Here is a 20,974-nt window from a genome sequence, read left to right as displayed (position 1 = left end):
TGCTGCTGGCTGAATCTTGCTCACAAACATTCTGTCTACTGCCACATATTCAGTGCTGTTGAACAACAATTCCATTGCTAGTCCCAAAATTCATCATACATTTTAAAGTTCGATTTTAAATCTCATTTTAGTGCCGCAAAAAAGTTTTTACCTCCTTCCTGATTTCCTCTATTATTGCATATTTGTCACACTGAATGGTTTCAGATCTTTAGACAAAATGTAATATTAGCCAGAGTAAACACAAAACAATTTTTTTTAAATGACTATTTCAGTTATGTAGTTTTACCCAAACTTTACCCCTGTGATTTGGGTGTATGATAATGTGAACTTAACTGGTTTTACCACTTTTAGCAGCAAACCGTTAACAGTCACTGTGGATGAATTTTAGTCCACTCTTCTTTGCAAAACTGATTTAATTCTGGTTTTTGAGCATGGACTATTCGATTCAGGTCCTGCTATAGCGTCTCTATGGGGTTCAAGTCAGGACGGACTGTCCATGCTAAATTTTAATGTGAACAAATGTATTTTATTGTGAGCTCAGATAGTGGAAGGGGTGATGGAGATTGTCAGTTAGAACAAGTGACTGATGCATATCTGGATAATAACAGCAGGATATCTTTCACTGTCGTGTTCCTTGTTCAGGTAGCAGTTGAAATTGTACTTCCCTCTAGGATCTTTCAGCGCACTTGTCCCTGGTTATGGGTATGCACTTTGCACTTTGTTGTACGTCGCTCTGGATAAGAGTGTCTGCCAAATGCCATTAATATAATGTCAGTATCCACTTAAAGCTACTGGCCCTCCATAAACATGTCAGCACATTTTTGTTGTGCTTTTCAAATCACAGAGGCCCCAGAACTGCGGGAGCACCTTTGAGTAGGTAGGCAGTCTGATTGATAGTGTGAACACTGGTATTTGCCTGTATTATAACTTGTCAGTGAAAGTGTTGACATTTTCTTCACACTCACTTCAGATTACTGAACTCAAGAAACTGATTGTGAGGGAGAAAGTGTAGCATGTGTGTTTACCTGTGTGTTAAAGCTAAGGGAAAGGGTTGACTGAATCCCATCCACTATGTGCGCTCATTTCCTCCCCCTCACAAACAGAGGTGGGTTATGTGCTACATTTACATTTGCTTGTAAGTGTTGTTTTAAAGGAGGATACCTTTAGTCTCACTTGAGTATACCCTCTTTATATACTCTTTTTGCTGACTTTGTTAGATAGACCTGTACACCAGCTTGTCAATGCAAATATTCAATCAGCCAATCATGTGGCAGCAACTAAATGCATAAAAGCATAGAGGCTTGGTCAAGAGGTTCAGCTGTTGTTCAGACCAAATGTCAGAATGGGGAAAGAATGTGATCTAGTTGGTGCTAGACAGGGTGGTTTGAGTATCTCAGAAACTGCTCATCAGCCAGTGAACAGCAGTTCTGCGGGCAGAAGCGCGCTGTTAATGAGAGAGTTCAGAGGAGAAGGGCCAGACTGGTGGAAGCTGTCAGGAAGGTGACAGTAATACAAATACCCACACATTGAACAGTTGTATATAGAAGAGCATCTCTGAACACACAACATGTCAAATCTCCAAGTGGATAGACGACAGCAGCAGAAGTAAAAATAAAAAATACCTAATAAAGTGCTCACTGAGTGTATTTGTAAAGGGAAAAAAAGCTTTTAGTTCCTTATATTAGGTTACATTTCTCTTGCTACATTTTTTAAATTGATTTTTTGTATGCAATGCAAAGCTCTGTTCGATTTGTTCTCAGAGTTTGTCAGGTGTCCGGGTAAAAGTCAGAAAGTTCAGCCATTCTTCTCAAATAGTTTAGAAACATTTGGTGGCGACAGACACGAGAAGAGAAAACAAATCTGCTTTTTTGTTGATGAATCTCCACAAGCATTACCTTGGTTGTGAATGGCTGTGCGGGTAACATAGAGCACAGTCTATGAACAGTGGTACAAATTCTGTTCTTTTGGTTCTGTACTCCAGCACATTGGATTTGATTGGACATTAAAGGTGACAGTCTGCACTTTAACCTCAAATTTCACTGTTTCTTTTCAAATCCCATGTGCTGGAGTACAGAGCCAAAAGAACAGAAATTGTACCACTGTCCAGATACGACAGCAGTGTACAGTATGTCCAAAACAGAGCACGGCACGTTCCTCAGTGCTCCGCCTACTGGAAAGATGGGTGGAGTCAGGATACGAGTGGGAGGGGCTCTATGGACTGTTGTTATGGAAGTGACAAAGCTCTAAAAAAATGAAACAAGTAATGATGTTCAAGGGAGGATACTCAAATGAAAGATGAGACCATAGGCAACAGTAAATCTGTCATTTTCCAACCTTCAAAAATAAAGAAATACATTTAACATACAGGCTTTGGGACAATTTAAAATCTTGAGTGTGCTCTTGTAGTTGGTTAGCCACAGCATAAAACTATTTAACTTGATGGTTCAGCGTCCAAAAACTTTTTGATCTTCAACCTCATCAGAAAAGCTGAAAAAGATATTGTATTTTAATGATAAATGTTAGCCTTTGAATGTCATTTGTACTCTGTGCAATGACTCCTAACCAGCTTTTTTTTAAAAAATGTTTTTAGGTTTAACCTGATTTGCCTTTAAACTGCTTTAGGGCGTCCACCCAGCCTGTTGTTTCAGGGAGGTGTTTTGCGAGAGGGAGGTAAACTGGGATTTGTTTGCCAAAACTGATCCCCTAGTGACATCAGAGATGCCATGGTCATGTGACAGGAATAGAGACAGATGAGTTGGAGTAGGGGAGGGAGTTATATAATATATAATAAATATAATAATTAAGAAGACTTCAGTCACAAACCTCTTTCCATCGCATCAGGAATGCCTCTGCATTATCTCATCCATCCTCATATGTAAATGAGAATCTATAAAAATGAAATGTGATATTTATCTGACACTTTTATCTAAAGTGACTTACAGTTGATTGGACTAAGCAGGGGGCAATCCCCCCAGGAACAATGTGGGGGGGGTTAAAGACCTTGCCCAACAGGTGCGTGGATTACATTACATCATATTACATCTCACTGTGGCTACGCCGGGGCTTGAACCACAAACCGCCATGTACCGGTCATGCTGCTAGACTACAGGCTGCCACAAATCGAATCAAGTAAACATTAACAAACATGCCGTGTCATAATCCCTGTTGCTGCCCAAGACTCTTTTTCTGCTTTTGACTGTTTGCGAAACTTGCTTCGCGAGAGATTTGCATGCAGCTCCAGGTACACATTTGAATGAAGCTCGACTCCTGCTCTATCTCAGATTTATGTCAGCCGTGGGCTAAGGACGCTGCCCTGCCACACACACACCGCTCATCCGTGTGGGGATTTCTGCATCCTGCTCTTCAAGGAAATCGAGGTTCAGAACAAACAGAAAATACAAAAAACCATGTTTACCTCTGCATAATGCTGTCATTCTTCTGGGCAGACCAAAGAATATTTGCAAAATGTATTCACGGTAATCCAATCACCTGTGTGTGTGTGTGTAGGCGTATTTATGCCCACCCGTTCTCACTGATTTTGTGTTTTATTTTAAAGTTTCAAATAAAGAATCACAGTTCCATTCAAAAGGTTTACTCTTTGTTTAATTAAAGAGATTACATTGGCTCTTATTACAAAAGAAAATCACATAATTTTTTACATAAGATTTCATAAATAGTATGACACATATTATACACATACATTTTTTGCTTTGATAAAATGCTATTCTTTAAATAAGTACGCTAAAGCATACAATGCAAACTTAATGCAGTCCTTCACTGTTACTGTAGTGGAAGGGGCTACAGCGTAACAAGCATCCAAATGGTATATTCTCCGTCCTGTGTCCTATCGACTATACATCTTTCAAACAACTTTTCCCCTTCCGTCCTTTCATTAGATAAAGAGGGAGAGGGGGGGGGATTGTACGCTGGCTTGTTGCCTGAAGCGAAATTTGTCTCCTCAAAAACGTCAACACCAGTTATACACACTCAACACTTAATAACGATGTTTGTTGTATGAGTGCATGCATGTGAGAGAGACAGAGAGAGTGTGCGTGTGAGTGTGTGTGTACTGTGTGTGCGTGTGCGTGTGTCAGAGAGGGAGGTGGAGAGGCGATATTTACAAAAGGTGTTTGCCAAAGCATTTCGTTTTGCTTTTGCTTCACAAAGTAGACGAACAAAAACACGAGTTACAATGATACAATGTGTGTACACACACACACACACACACACACACACACACGCACCTATTTCTAAGAGATCTGAAGTTATTTTTTACTGGAATATAATACTTTTGGTGCCTGGTGTTGAACAGTCTGCCTCTCTCCCTCTGCTGTCCCCCCCCCCCCCCCCCCCCCTCATTTCAGGTTGTGCTGGCTCTCGTGGTGCCTGTTGTTGGATCAAATCATGTCTCCCTCTCTCCCCCTCTCCCGCCCCCCTCATTTCAGGCCGTGCTGGCTCTCGTGGTGCCTCCGGAGGTCCACCTTCCTCTGGAAGCCCTTGGCGCAGATCTCGCAGCCGAAGGGCTTGAATCCGGTGTGCTTGCGGCTGTGCGTGATCAGGTTGGAGCTCTGGCTGAAAGCTTTGCCACAAACCTGGCACTTATGGGGCTTCTCTCCTACAAAAAACACACACACACACACACACACACACACAGGCACACACACACAGACAAAGATGGAGATTCACTGTCAGTCTATCCATCAAGTGATTTACAGTGCAAATACACTCAGTGACCACTTTATTAGGTGGAGCTGTACACTAACTTGTTAATGCAAATATTTAATCAGCCAATCATGTGGCAGCAACTAAAAAGGTTCAACTCTTGTTCAGACCAAATGTCAGAATGGGGAACAAATGTGATCTAAGTGACTTTGACCGTGGATTGATTGTTGGTGTCAGACAGGGTGTTTTGAGTATCTCAGAAACTGCTGATTTTCACACATACTAGTCTCTAGAGTTTACAGAGAATGGTGTGAAAAACAAAAAACATCCAGTGAGCAGCAGGTCTGCAGGCAAAAACACACTCTTAATGAGAGAGGTCAGAGGACAAGGGCCAGACTGGTCGAAGCTGACAGGAAGGTGACTAACACAAATAACCACACATTACAACAGTGGTATGCAGAAGAGCATCTCTGAACACACAACACATCACTTCCAAAAGTGGATAGGCTACAGCAGCAGAAGACCAATAAGTCTAGAATATAAGTCTAATAAATACCTAATAAAGGGCTCACTGACTGTATGCTCGTGGCTTTGTTGAGAACAAGCCTACCTGAACATTTTGATAACCAATACCAATGGTAAAATAACCAATATTAATAAAAAATAAAAATAAAAAAATTCTATATTTACCCATGTTCCACATTTATACAATTTGACGATGATATACTCTTAGACTTCAGACTACCAAAATGGGTGGATTCACAATTCTGATTGAAGCTATTCAGATTTGTAAAAGATGAAAAAAACCTTGGTAAATTTCATGATCCTTGCCGACGGGGTTCTTTCAGAACATTTTCACTGAAGTGGAAGAACTAGCTATGCAAATACGGAGGCCGATATTTTAAGGGTTTTTTTTCTTCTTCATTTGCTTTATCAGCCAGAGTCATATTACAATAATCTACTACCTGTACCTTTCCCCTTCAAAAGCACATACTGCACTAGAAAGAACAAACCCAATGAACAAGGTCAGTCAAAATAGGTTAGAAAGAAATATTCTGTAAATATTCAATATTATTGCAAATTTAATGAGATTGTATGAAGTTTGCATGGAACATTCTGTTTCTGTATATTATGAATAACTGGCACCTTTCCCCTTTACTTTACCAGCAGCAATCTTTTTTAGCCAATCAGTAATCAGTCGCTATTTTGGGGCGCTTGCGTTGCCTCATGAATATTTTTAATATACAGTACCCTCCGAAAATTACTCATCCCTTGATGAAGATGGGCAAAGACTGATATATAAAATACGCATTGCAGGTAATTAGCTACAAATAACTATCGAAAGCAGGTGCTTCCACGCAGGTACGATTTAGTTAAATAAGCAATTCACACTCCACCACGCCGGGCAGGCCCAGCTATATATTATTTTGGCTAGCAGAGCTGGAAGAAAAGGTCTCATTGGCTGCTGAAGAGAGGTGGTTGTGGGTGCATGTGAGGTCTCGTGTTTCATAAGGAACGGTGGCGGAGGTGATGTTTCCGTGAAAGTGTGAGGGGAAAGTCCTCCGCGCGCGGCGGCCCAGCTGTGTGCCGGGGCGTGTGCTGTATGTCCGGGCTGTGGTGGCTGCATCCGCTCCAGATGTAAGGCAAAACGCACAGGATAAACTCACAATCAGCTCCACCAATCAGAGGCAAGCAGCTCATCAGGAACAGTTTCCTGCACAGTGTATACTTAAACAAATGGGGAAATAATATTCTTTTGTACTAACAGAATTAATTACAAATAGAATTACTTTGAGGAATACAATTACTTTGATTGCTTTGGTTTTTATTGGTTAACAAGTAATATTTGGCCCTTTAGTTGTTATTGGTTAACAAGTAATATTTGGCCCTTTAGTTGTTATTGGTTAACAAGTAATATTTGAATCATATTTTCTATTATTATTATTATTATTATTATTATTATTATTATGTTTTTATTTGAATTCAACAAAAAATATGCAAGAGAACATTGTGATGCTAAGGCAACAATATTGAATTATCCATTCAATATTTGGCAGGTATGTTTATCCAGAATGACTTGCACAGATTATATTTTTACATGCAATCCATTTATACAGCTGGTGAGTAAAAATATGAATAAAAATCATAATGATGTAATCTTTTGTGAGAGGAAAGGGTCAATGACAGTGCCATAACTGGACCTCAAACCCACAAGCATTAAATCGCAAACTCAGTTTCCTCACTATCAAAAATGACACAAAATGGCTAACAGAAGGATAAATGTAAACTGTAAAGCTGCAAGATCTTTTTTCTTTGAACACTGGATTTTTAAAATTAGTGTTGCATTTGAACTTTAGTTAAACTACACTCTCAGAAATAAACATCCGAAAAGGGCTGAAAAAAATTATTGTCACTGGGGCGGTACCCTATACAATTATACCCCAAGCCAACAATATGTAAATAATTTTGCTTGAAAAAAGTACTCATTTGTACCCAAAGAGAAAATTACTGTACTAGTAATGGAACACAGGCTGGTAAAGTACCTGACCATGCTCAGTATGTTTATCCCCAAACATTCCCCTCCGTGTTCCTGCTCATGAACAAGCTACTTCCTTTTTTCCCCCACCTCTGTACTAACGGCGACGCGCCCCACCTGGGGGAGCTGATCAAATTTCACATACAAAAAATCTGATATAAAACTGACAGCCTGCTAAAGCCTATTAGCCTATTAGAGGAACTCCTGACCGCGGAATCATAAGGTTAGAGATCTTAAGCTTCAAAGCTTTCACACATCCTAACACAGCAAAATGCAGGGCAGTTCTTCATGGATTAAAATGACAGACATACTAAAACTACTCTGAATGTACAATTTCAAAATCCTACCAAATTTCCCAAGAAACAACATATTTATGACACAAAATATCAAATAATAGAATCCAAAAGTAGGGATTGTATGGATTGTAGAATTAACTTTTTCCTGTATTTACCCTTCGGAACACCCTGGGCTAGTAACCGTTTTGCCTACTCCGGAAATACGATCCTGTTGGGTAGCTGTCTGGGAAAACAACCCTTCTGTAATGTCATTGTTCATGGGGTAGGGACAATGGAACTGGGCCAGTTAGATTTACTGGTAGCTGTATCACCTTCGGGTAACAGTCCCATCTCGCTTGAGGAAACACTCAATGCATGAAATGACTGTGCAAACATGTTTTATTGTTTTATTGTATATTGTATATATGTGTATGTATATTTAGTGTATAGTTATCTTTCCATCTTCCTCTCTCTCTTTCTGTGTCTCTCTTCCTCCCTCTCTCTCTCACTCTCTCTTTGTGTTTTCCTGTCTGTATTTCTTTCTCTTTTGCCCTGTAAAATCCAGCTATGGCATCTTGACCAGCTTGAAAATTTCACTAGCCAAGCTGATTATAATGCTGGTCTAGCTGGGTATGAGCTGGTCCAACCATGTTGAACTGGGAGGTGGTCTGAACTGGTCAACCAGCTATCTGCTGTTTCAAAATGTAGCTTGTTTTTTTAGCAGGGTGTCTCTCTCTTTCTCCCCACCCTCCTCGCATCGTCTCTTGCCCACTCTCACCTGTGTGTATGTAGGTATGCTTCTTCATGTCAGACTTCTGGTGGAACCTCTTGCCGCAGAACTGGCAGGGGTACGGCCGGGTGTCTGAGTGGATGAGCAGGTGGGTGGAGAGGGTGGAGGAGCGCTTGAAGGTCTTCCCGCACATCTTACACTCGAAGCTTCTCTCCTGAGGCAGAGGAAAACACACCTGAGCTTCGCCTGCTTTCCATTCCTCCTGAGTGGCAGCCACCTCAGCCACTCATCCTGAGCTACACTCTCAGACAAAATGGCTCCCAAAGGAACCCTGCAATTCCATAGAAACCTATCTATTTAAAGGGTTCTTTGTTGGGCAAATTGATTCTTTGTCTGGAAGATTTCACACTTCAGATCTATGATAGAGGGTTCCATAAGCCAAGCCAAAGAACATTTGTTTTCTCAGAGTGTAAGGAAACAGCCCAGTTACTGTGTAATTCGTCAGCGTGAAGACCATAGGTCCATGCAGCAATATGGGGCCAAGATTAGACCTCAGCATAAGAGAAACCTTTTGTCATGTTTTATGATAATAGAAGGCCTGATCTATTCATAACTGACCTGATTAGTGTAAAATACAGGTCACAGGTCTGAACAAACTTTTCTATGATTTAAGGCTACAAGTGAAATATCATGTTCTTTTCAAATCGACAAAGCATTTATTCTACCAGAGAGTTGAACCCCTTGAGTCCTTATTTCTGAGCCGGTGCCTTGACTTACATTGTTAGAACATAAATCCTGGCAGATGCTCTATATCAAGGTTATGACAAATGAGAGAAATTAAGATGGAAATGCTTGCTTGACACAAAGAAAGTAGCTGAGAAAAAAGGAGAGAGCAGGAGCAAGCTGGATAGAGAGAGAAATAGGAAGATGGAGAGTGAAAGAGGGAGAGAGATTGGGCGATAGAGATTGGGAGATAGAGATAGAGAGATTGAGAGGCAGAGATTAACAGAGCGAGTGAGATAGGGAGAGATTGGGATGGAGAGAGAGAAACAGAGAGAGGTGAGAGGTGTGCTGGCGTAAGGTAGCTGCTTCGGTACCTGGGAGTGCACGTTCATGTGCTGCTCCAGGCTGACCGCGTGGCCGAAGGTCTTGCGACACACGCTGCAGCCGAACGGCCGCGTGCCACTGTGGGAGCGGCGGACATGGACCTCCAGCCCGTGTGGGGTGGAGAACACCTGTGGGGGTTTAGACAGAGAATCTCCAAATACAGCACTGTTCAGTTAAATGAGAATTTCACCGGTCACTTTAGTGGCCATTTGCAACCTGTACTTATTCAAATCATTAGAAGAGCCTGAGGATCCACTAATATTTTGGGGGAAGGTATACTGCTCCGTAATGATCCGTGTGGTGCGGTGGGGTGTTGTAATATTAACTCTTTCCACTTCGCCCCCCAGAGGGAAATTTATACCTATTTTATGTTTTATGTTTTTATAGTTTAGCAATTGAATATCTCAATTTCTAAGTCAGGGATCGAAAACTACTTTATTTGTGCACAAACTTGATGTCAACTTGTGTCCAAAATATGGTAAAGATATCGATAGATATCAGATTCCGCGAGTTTTCCCAAAACTGCACTCAAGTGTCCCCAAATCTCTCCAAATACAAAACATCTGCATATCTTTTTGGCTAGACACATGAATGATTACAAAAGTAAATTTTCTATTAAATTTAATACAAAATGTAAAGAAAGTTAACCTTCACGTGTTTAACATTAACATTCACTTATGAGAGTATGTTTTTTTATAAAGCTCTCCAAAGTGTTCAAAAAGCTATCCTAAAAGGATTACTCAACCAAACACTTTCTAACAAATCTACATCACATTTTAAATTGAACTTTATTTGGCAATTACCAGAGCCTCGTTAGCCTTGTTAACCAGTGCAATTACAGGTTTACATCTATAGCAAGTCCAAATCCTGTATTTACGCATGTCTGTATATTAATTCTGCTATGCAAATGCAGCAATATTCCTAAACTGCCCCTCGCCTGAATATGAAACATTATACCTTGTTGGAAAGGGTAGGAAACCCTGTACAAGAAGCTTACTATGCCTTACATTAGTTTGGTACTGAAATGACCTAACAATGCATTTATGCAACAATAACAAAGGCATTTGCTTTGCTTTAGTCCCAGAAATGGCTGAACGGATTATAAAATAAACTTCAACGTTAGTCAGAAAACAAGCGTAGCTTAATAACCAGGTGGGATATTTAGCGACCAGGTTGCGAAAGATTTGTGAAACAAACTTGTATTTCTACCAAACAGAAAATATGTTGGCTGGAATAAAAGTGAGCTAAGAAAAAAAAACTGTGTTTATTCATGCAACTTATATTGGAACATGTAGGAAATTTATTGTAATGGGATAAACCCCTTGAGAGGTATCCTCTCATTTTCAAGGGGGTCCCAAAATGAAACATGTTATTGTGATGTAGAGAAATTGTATCAAGGATTCTTTTATTGTCTCAGTCTGTGACAAGGTCAGGGATGTAAACTGTTAGCGTGTCGTGGGGGAGTGCTTTTCTCGCGAGCAGAGAGTCTTTTTAACAATTCTGCATCACCATTTTGCGGTGTTACGTCACAGTTTTTTGAATGATATAAATATGAATGCAACTAATTTCAGACGTTGACCACTTAGTCACAAGGTGCAGAGTGGATGGGGTTAAGTTCAAGTTACAGTACCAGAAATTTTCACTGGATCATTGTCAATGGATGGTTTCCGCCCTCAGTCCAAGGGACGCACTGTGCATGTTGGCTTTCGTTTTAACCACAGTTATATATTTATATATATATATATATATATATTATAAATTTTTCTGTGCTTTTCGTGTTTAGTGGGATTATTTGCCTCAGTAAGCCACATTATGTCAGAAATAGCTATGCGTCCCAAGAGTAACAGTCCCATATTCACATTGCGCTTTTTGTGATTTTTATGTGTGTGTGTGTGTTTGTGTGTATGTGAGGCCGAGGGTGTACCTTATCACAGGTGATGCGGTGTTAAGTGTTGGAGTTTTGGGAGTAGTGTGTGTTTGTGCGATTGTGTGTGGGTGTGGATGTGTGTGTGTGGGCGCGTGTGAGTGTGTGTGTGTGTGTGTGCGAGTGTGTGAGTGTGTATGTGTGAGTGTGTGTGAGTGTTTGTGAGTGTGTGTGTGTGTGTGAGAGAGAGTGTGTGTGTGTGAGTGTGTGTGAGTGTGTGTGTGTGAGAGAGAGAGTGTGTGTGTGTATGCGTGAGTGTGTGTGTGTGTGTAAGAGTGTGCGTGTGTGTGTGTGTGTGTGAGTGTGGGTGTGAGAGAGTGTGTGTGTGTATGTGCGAGTGTGTGAGTGTGTGTGTGTATGTGTGAGTGTGTGTGTGAGAGAGAGTGTGTGTGCGTGTGTATGTGTATGTGTGAGTGTGTGTGTGAGAGAGAGTGTGTGTGCGTGTGTATGTGTGAGAGTGTGTGTGTATGTGCGAGTGTGTGTGTGTGTATGTGTGAGTGTGTGTGAGTGTGTGAGTGAGTGTGTGTGTGTGTGTATGTGCGAGTGTGTGAGTGTGTATGTGTGAGTGTGTGAGTGTGTGTGCGTGAGTGTGTGTGTGTGTACGAGTGTGTGTGTGTGTATGTGCGAGTGTGTATGTGTGACTGTGTGTGAGTGTGTGAGTGTGTGTGTGAGAGAGAGTGTGTGTGCGTGTGTATGTGTGAGTGTGTGTGAGTGTGTGTGTGAGAGAGTGTGTGTGCGTGTGTATGTGTGAGTGTGTGTGAGTGTGTGTGTGAGAGAGTGTGTGTGTGTGTGTATGTGTGAGAGTGTGTGAGTGTGTGCGTGTGTGTGTGTGGGTATGGGGGGGGGGGGGGGTGTATACCTTGTCACAGGTGATGCAGTGGTAGGTGTCAGAGTTTGGGGAGTAGTGCGTGCTGCAGTCCAGGGGCTGGGGCGTCTCGGAGCTCTGTTTGATGTGCGCCCCGTACAGGGAGCTGGCGTGCTGCAGCAGCGAGGGGGAAAACCCCATCTGCCGAAAGTCATAGGACGGGTGCACGGGGTCCCAGGCAAACGGGGACTTGTAGTAGGGGTGGAATTCGGGGAGCTGGGGTTCTGTGGGCGGGCAGACAGACAGACAGACAGACAGACGGTGAGACAGACAGACGGTGAGACAGACAGGCGTCAGCGGGGACATGAGACAGCATGGCGAGTGAACTGCCCAATCAGAAGAGTGCGATGAGCAGTCATGCAGTTTCTAGCCAGACGGTGGAGAGCTGGAATGCTGGGCACTGAACTACCGCTGCGCCCCAATTCATTTCTTAAGTAAGACCTAACTCTTTACTGAGCTTTTAGTGTAGTAAAGCTGCATTGCTTCAGTTAAAAGTATCAATTTAATGATAACATGGGAAATGTATCATTGCAAGTACAGTTCAGTCATTTGCATTTGGACAGTTGGTACCAATTCTGTTCTTTTGGCTCTGTAGTGCAGTACACTGGATTTAAAGTAATTGGACGGTTGCCATCACAGCTGCATCTGCATAGTCAGGTGTGCTCAATCACTTCCTTGGTGCAGGAATGAGAAAGCTTTCAGTGTCCAGTTTTGATCCTAGGTATTTGAGTGCCTTTGGAGTGCGTCATTGGCATTTGTCAACATGAGGCCTTGCGTTGTGCCGATATTGCATCATATTAAAAACAGCAATCAGTATTGTGGTTTTCAGAGCTGCTGAGATTCTCACCTGGGTTGAAGTAGGTGCCCCGGGACACCACGGTGGGCATGGGGTGCTCGGGGTGGGCTAGCACAGGGCAGTTGGTCTCCTGTTCAGGTTTAATCGGAGGAAAGGAGTCGTGATGGCTGGCACGACCAACCCCCTGGGGGTGCTCCAAATCCCTGTGGTCCTGAGGGTCCGGCTGCCCTGGTTCTAGCAGAATGGGAGTGTCAACATGGAGCTGCCAATAGCGTAGTGTCTAAGGTGCTTGACTGGGACCTGGAAGGTTGGTGGTTCAAGCCCCAGTGTAGCTACAGTAAGATCAGTGCTGCTGTTCAGCCCTTACCCCGACATTGCTCCAGGGGGGGTTAGCCCCTGTCTAGTCTAGTCAACTGTAAGTTGCTTTGGATAAAAATTGTCCAATAAATAACTACTGTAATGTAATGTAATTTAAGGTTAATAACAGGGTGAACACAGAGGATAAAACGTTGCCGTTCGTCTTCCAACATTATTATTTCCATGATTTGTTTATTCAGGAGTCTCATCCGCAGTGACTCAGTAGGCTAATATGGCGTGATGTTACAAGTTCAAAGATTAAACGCCATGGAACAGCCAAAATGAAATTGTTATCGAGCTAAATACGCAAATGCAGCAGAAACCACATGCAGGAGGACAAATATTTTAGGAGCAACACGCATTATACCACACTGACAGTGTCAGTGATTATATAACAAATAACAAAAAGATTCATTGTTGGATTTACTTCATAAAAGTATAGACAGTGGTTACAAGCAATATTATGAAGTGTAGTGTATGTGACTTCATAAGTACTTACAATAATCATTCACTTATACTTAAAAATATGGCATGCCACCACTGTCCATAATTTCTATGAAATCCAACTATTCATTTTTGAGTGCAGTTCTAAGTGTATGTTTAGTATTATTATTATTATTATTATTATTATTATTATTATTGTTGTTGTTGTTGTTGTTTATTAAGAAATAAGTCCAGATTATATTTAACCACAACATTATTTTCATCCATAAATTTGGGGTTATGAAATGAAATATTTAATGCAGACTTGCACAGAATTGTATTTGAAGACTTCGAGCAGAAATTCGGTCTTTAGTCAGCTATTGCTGCTGGTGTAGTTTAGGTTTTATTTATAACTTCCTTATCGCACTCGTTATAATAATTTTTTAACAAATAAAACACTGAATCTTTGTTCACAGCCAAAGAAAAAATTCGGCATTTGAATCGGACTCAACAGGTGGATATAGCTTTCTTCTAAGAGGCACGGTACCTGTTTTAAGTACGGAAAGGATTACAGGATTGAACGCTCTTTATTTGAATAAAAACTCGTTTGCATATCCGTGACAGCACCTCCTAACTGCTCGCCAGGTTTTGGATTTCCATGAAGCAAAGCTAGCTCGGTGTAATCCGAGTGTTAAGTAACAGTCGCCGTCAAGTAACACTCGTGTACTGTGGCGTAGCCTTCTTCAGTCAGGCAAGGATGCAAACTATGATTGCGAAACACTAGACAGCGCCCTGGCCTCGTGCTCTACCTAATATTGACTAATGAGTCTTTCTTTTAAGGGAATCTGTTTAAGTAAGAACCTATGCAACGCATGTATTTTATTTTTCTGCACATCTGTCTGATGGCTTTTAGCATCCCCGTTTATTTAAACGGTTGCCACAGCGGCTATATGAATAGGCTAAGTGCGACACTTCAACAACGAATAGGCTAACACATTGACATACACATAAATAAATCCTGTTTTATTATATGGCAATCTATTGCCTGTAGCTCCTAAATAAAATTCAAGCATTGCATTCTGTGGGCCTATTGTTCATGACTTAAGTGGCCAATGTTCGGATATAGGCTAGTGTTGAAATTGGCGTGGTGAAATTGCGATAGAGATTGACAATGCTTGGGAAGTTTTTGCCTATGTCACCGCCGTTATATCGCGTAACGACACTCATTCCTAGTAGCCATTCTTACTTGAATCATTTGTTTTCTCTGACGGGTCTTTAGGTTCGAGTTGCTCCTCGTCTGCAAACCTGTGCGTGTTGTAAGACGGACACCGCTTGCTCTTCACCAGAAAAGAACGAGGCATCGTTGCTAAACCTGGTGAGGAAAAATAAGGAGAAGTAATTCACTGCAGAACACTTTGGGACACTTTGGGAAAATGCAAAAATGACAATGAATAGGCCTACTCCTAAAGAAATATAGTTTAGGCCTATATTTCACGATATGATATCTGCAACAGATAATCACCATTATGATTAGGCTATTATTCGTATTATTATTATTGTACCTTTGTTTTCATTATGAATAAGATTGTATTATTATATGTGCATTTTGTATTTGACCTTGTTCAAAATGAACACTCTATACTTTTAATAATAAATAAAATAAACTTCATATCGACCATATTTTTAAACACAAGAGTGTGTGTACGTGTGTGTTATCGTGCACTGAACTGTCCATATTGGAACAATCCCGAATTGGACAGGCAATATTTGGTGCAGACCTGACCGTATTCCTTGCGCAAAACAAAACCGATAAATGCCATACATAAATGTAAAAACAGAAAGAAGTTCGCTGGAAATTCATTTTTGATTGACGTCACAATTTATGCAAAACTACTTCAAGCATCTGTCTTCATTTAGCATGAAACCCTGAAGCTGGAAATCTCAAAATAATAACATGTAGCTAATGGAATTAGGTAAAATTGATAAATCGCATAGCCTACTTTTTATTGAACCGAATCTACCTCTTGTCATCGAAACTGTTGATATTACCTTTACTCAAAATTGTAATTATCAGTAATGTCTAATTATGTCAGTCTCTTTATGTGAAAATATAGCACAGCGTATTCATTGTAAAATTGTACGAACCATGACGGTTTGTATATATAATACAATAAAATAGATTTATGAAAATAAATCATGTGGTGTTTAATTCATGATTAATTATGACATTTTGAGACTATGCGAAATATAGGCATTTTCGTTTTGACCCAACTTGAGCACCTTTTGACGCCCTAACTGCATCAAAGCGGTGTAAAAAGTTTCTTCATTTTTTTACCGATACCAAGACGTAACCTCTATGTCATCATGAAATTAAGCTGCTGTAATCAACACTTACCAACAACTTTAGGCGAGCCAGGCGAAGATCAATCAGTTATCAGTGTATCAATACGTTGGTGTTTGTGCTGTTTGTCCGATTTGACCAGTTTTCCTGAGAAATATAAACACGTCTCTTTTGGTATGTCCTAGAAAAACTGTCTTGTCCTGTCGCTTAAAAATCCCTTCTTAAATTATTCTGAATCCTAACCACTGTCACAGTTCTGACTTTTAGCGCTGCCCGCCTCTCTCCCCTCCCAGATTTTCAATCAGATAATTTTGTGGTGGAATCTGACTGTGGTTTCGACCAATGGGAAGGCCAGTACAGAACTAAAAATTTGCTTACCAAAACACAGGTTATTTTTCTACTCCCATGAACTGTTACGCAAAGATTGGAGCTCCAAAAAATTTGTCTGAACAATTTTTATTAGGCTACTTCATGTGTCTAAATAGTTATAGATATATTAGTTCTACAGCTATTACCTATATGTCTATTCTACTATATCAACAGTACACTATATTTTCTCAATAACTCATTTTGGCTCGTGTTGAAACGACCCAATTATGTCGGCGAATCAAAATGTTAATTTAGTTCAGAAACAAAAAACCTAAATATAGCCTTCACAGAATGTTATTTTAATTAACAAATATCAACGGATAGACCCATATTGCTCAATGGGCAAAAATGCTCAAAAGCAATTTTTGTTGTTGATATATCAAATAAATAATCAATTAGGAATCCTAAATGTAATGATCGCGATTATTTTAAGACGTGTCTGTGAAAGCGTGTAGCCTATGAGTGCCCTTTCGCGCAATGTCATTGTTATGCTACTTTTGATTCGGTAAAACGTTCCGTTACAGCGAAGGTCTAAGCTAATCTGAACGAATCATGAAGCGTAACCGTTTTAAAAGATGCATTTTAAATTGACCGGGGGATGTCACAGGTAAAGTTGCTACTTTTACAACAGAAAACAATGTTTTTAATATAAGTTGTATTTGTATGTAGCATATAGCTTTTATTACCAATATGTTATCAAACAAAGGTTGCCACACTGAACAGGCCAATAGCAATACGTAGCCTAATTAACAGTATCAAATGCAACAAATCGGAATTGCACATCTCAGTATAGCCTACATTGTGTGTGATTTGATATCTAAGGTCTCAGCTACAAGGTTTGCTCTGTACATAGTATTGCTCTAATATTCAGAAAAGGCATCAGAGTTGATTCAAAACGGCGGATTTTTCTGTATGCTCTCGGTTCAACATAACTGTGCCATTGCGTCTGTTATTTTCTTTCCCTACAGGAAAATGCGGATATGTAAATTAAGACCATTAACTGGTTTGCCTTTTGTGACCGTTGACCCCTGATGAAACCTGCCCCCAACCAGAGTTTAAAGTAATTTCACTGTCTCCGGCATATCTCCACGTCAATTGATATCATATATTGATGTATAGGCCTATATTAAAACAGTGCAGTTAATAAATACATCAATTGAAAAACATACCTTAATTGAACAAAGGTAAACAAATGGGTTTTCGTTGAAAAAATATTTAAAAGGATATATAAATATTAAAATAGGCTGTGCATATGTTTAACTCATTTTTAATACCTTTCTCTCTCACAAAATGCACTATCCTATAAATTAGATGGCAGATTCTCTAATCCACAGCCACTTACAAAAATTGGTTACATGGAAAAAAGGAAAAAAAGCATCAGTGTATAAAGCAAGTAATATAGGCAGAGCGATTTGACATTCTTTCTATTAGACTACAATACCATTAGAGTTAATTTGATGCCACTGTGCAATAATCCGCCACAATACGGAAGATAAAATGTGTGTAGAACAGGTGATAGCGCCATCTATTGTCATAGTTACGAATGCCGTAATCTACCGATTTTCCTGTGCGGCAACCAGTTTCAATCCCACCAACACACCAAACCAGTATTGCCAGCACTTGCGAATGTACATACAGACATATTTGCTCTGACTAATGTTGTATTTACATTTCTTCAGGTAGTCTTGAATCCTTTTTCATATTTGACCCCATAGCCAACGTAAAGCATGGAAGTTGGCTACGTTGGACAAATGTCCCTAACGCATCTGCCTATTTTAATATGTTTTGTGACAGGCATATTACAGAAAGACGCAAAGTAATAAACTATGGTAATTTTACTGCTTTTCTTTCTTACTGTTTTTTTCTCTTTTTTTTCCTTTTAGTGCACGGGTGACCATAGTGTAACCACAGTAGCGGATGTTTGTAAGTCATTGAATCCATGCGCCACCTTGAGTTCGTTTTGCTGCACAATTCAAGACGCACAAGAACATATTTCGTGTTCATTTTACAAACAGTGAAAATTGCAGCAGAATGCTACATATCCAATAGCACATAATGCAAGGTACCAGAGAGATTAACTCTGAAAATAAAATCAGATTTGTGTAGTAATGGATCCATCATCTGTGAGAGTCAGTGATTTATTTTACCTACAAAGTGTTGCTAATGACAAGCATGTTCAGCACATTAAAGCAGAGATGAAGGCTATGATGTGATAATTTGATATGGTGTGAGAATCTGTGACAAATTTAATCGGTCAAAGATGACTGATTTCCAAGCAAAAAGTTCAGACCCCCCCACCCCCCACCAAAATAAATAAAAACAAATGTAGAAAAATTAAGAAAATAAGACCATAAATAAATAAAATAACATGAATAGATAATAGATTGGTGCGGTGAGTTGACTTTGTATTCAACAATTTCAATATTCTGACTGAAAATGAAGACCAGTAGAATCCCATCACCCCTGCTACTCTATGAACCTGTGGCACCCAAACTTTCAATTAAGAAAATTAATTGGTTAGTTACCTTTTAGGTAACTGTAGTCCAGTTCAGTTCCTGGATGAGAACATTCATGCTTGTTCTTGCTCTAACCTGTACTTTTAGTTTACTTTGGACTAATGATTACTGACTAAATTTTTCCCCATATTAGTGTCAAATATCTATCAAAAGTTAAGACCGCATGTATATGCTGCACTCAAGATATGTTTTATATGCAGCTCTATATATATATATACACTCACCGAGCACTTTATTAGGTATTTACTAGACTTATTTCTTAGACTTCTGCTGTAGCTACCCACTTAGAGTTATTATGCATTATGTGTTCCGAAATGCTCTTCTGCATACCACTGTTGCAATGTGTGGTTATTTATGTTACTGACACCTTCCTGTCAGCTCTGGCCATTCTCCTCATCTACATGATTGTATGCTGTTGCCACACAATTGGCTGATTAGATAATCGCATGAATAAGTAGGTGTAATAAGGTAAAAATGTTTCTAATAAAGTATTCATATATGTGAATGTATATACAGCCACTTAACTGGTTGGTTCAACAGATTCCTAAAGAAATATACCGTCATTCAAAACAAGTGCAGTAATCGTTTTTTACCAGTAGATGACGCTACATGCTTAAAAAATGCTTTGTCATGTAACAGTACATCGACGAGTTTGAATTGTTTGAACACGCACAGATGACTGATGAACAGTATGCTGCACATAGTTCAGGGATTTCCCTTGTGACTACAAGAAGAAATACACAGGACAACACATACCATGAAAGTCAAAATATTTGTCTAAGCAGATGCTGACGTTTAAATAATTATTTATTTATTCTGAACCCTTGTGATTTTTCTTTTTATATTACTGCTTTATTGACAGTATTTCAAAATGGTATTTGGTTTGATCCACTCATGTCCAGTGTTCAGTGACCTTACAGTTTTCACCAGAACAAAATCGAATGCAGTCAAGCAGTTTTATCTTCAGTACACCATCCCCCGCATGTTGACCAGGCCAGTTGACACTGTGAGAAGGCAGCCTGGAAGTCTTAAAGTGAAGACCCATGACAGACAACTGAGAAACTCCTGGCAAAATATACCATTCAGCCCTCTGCAGTTAGAGAACATTCAGCGGATTTCTTTAATAGGCCCTAACTGTGGTTTTATCATGGGCACAGACACTTTTTTCTTAGTTATGTCATAAAACATAATTCAGAGCCCAGGCCTGAGCACTCCACTGTGGTTGCAAGAATATAATATGTGAGTGGAATTTAAAAAATGCAAGAGATGAGTTTTGGAAAAAAGTTTCAGATAAAATCATGCATGGGGATCCATGAATAACATAATTTAAAATTGGCTATGCTGGGGTGTATTTCTTTAGCGGCTTTATTTTTGCAATTAAGCCATGGGAGTGGTTCTGTGGTCCCGGGCTGGCTGTTGCAGTTTTAGGGGGACTTATCTGACCACCCCAGACGATTTCAATTGAGGCTATAAATATGATCCAACCTATAGCCAGACTGAAGGAATGGGCCATCCACTGCCTGTTCATAAGCTTATTATAAAGATATAATCCTTTGTCAGATTAATCTACAAGGCTCAAGTCTTTATCTTTGTTGTACTCTTCGCACTTGAAACTGTACTTCCCCCCTAGGGTCTTTCAGTGCACTTGTCCCGGGTGCACTTAGTTGTATGTCGCTCTACATAAGAGCTTCTGCCAAATGCCAATAATGTAAATCCTTTTGAAGCTTCATAGCTTTCTAAGGTTTTCTATAGAAGGTGTGGATTGGGACATTAAAGCTATTAATTATGCTCAAAGGAATATTGGCAGTCTTAATTCATGTTGGTTATTGTCGATTTAAAATATCTCATTTGGTGTCAATTGTTGAAAATAAGAGTAGTGAGAAAAGTTATGAGTTACAGCTGCTTCTCTGGATCCATTGAGATTAACTGCCAACAAATAAAAACCTGAAATTTAGTTGGTTAATCTAGCACCAAATGTCCCTCAATTTTACTTTCCAGTAAACACACTTATTTATCGGTCAACTTCACATTCCTCCTGTCCTCGCCTCTATTTATTTTCTGTCCAGCGCCTGC

At 39.9% G+C, this 20,974-nt stretch overlaps 1 protein-coding gene across 1 annotated transcript; it reads right to left on the bottom strand.

Moving 5' to 3' along the window:
* Positions 1-4,373: 4,373 nt before the first annotated feature.
* gfi1b (growth factor independent 1B transcription repressor) lies at positions 4,374-16,297 on the bottom strand. The gene is made up of 7 exons (XM_061215798.1): positions 16,071-16,297; positions 14,922-15,047; positions 12,947-13,129; positions 12,094-12,323; positions 9,301-9,438; positions 8,252-8,417; positions 4,374-4,615 (listed from the first exon to the last, which is right to left on the bottom strand). The coding sequence occupies exons 2-7, from the start codon at positions 15,034-15,036 to the stop codon at positions 4,437-4,439; spliced, it is 1,011 nt and encodes a 336-aa protein (XP_061071782.1). The 5' UTR covers positions 15,037-15,047; positions 16,071-16,297; the 3' UTR covers positions 4,374-4,436.
* Between the last annotated feature and the right edge of the window lie 4,677 nt (positions 16,298-20,974).

Source organism: Conger conger, chromosome 12 (assembly GCF_963514075.1).
Source record: "Conger conger chromosome 12, fConCon1.1, whole genome shotgun sequence".
Taxonomy (NCBI): Eukaryota; Metazoa; Chordata; class Actinopteri; order Anguilliformes; family Congridae; genus Conger; species Conger conger.
The sequence above is the reverse complement of the archived record's forward strand: the minus strand, read 5'-3'. Positions and strand labels throughout refer to the sequence as shown.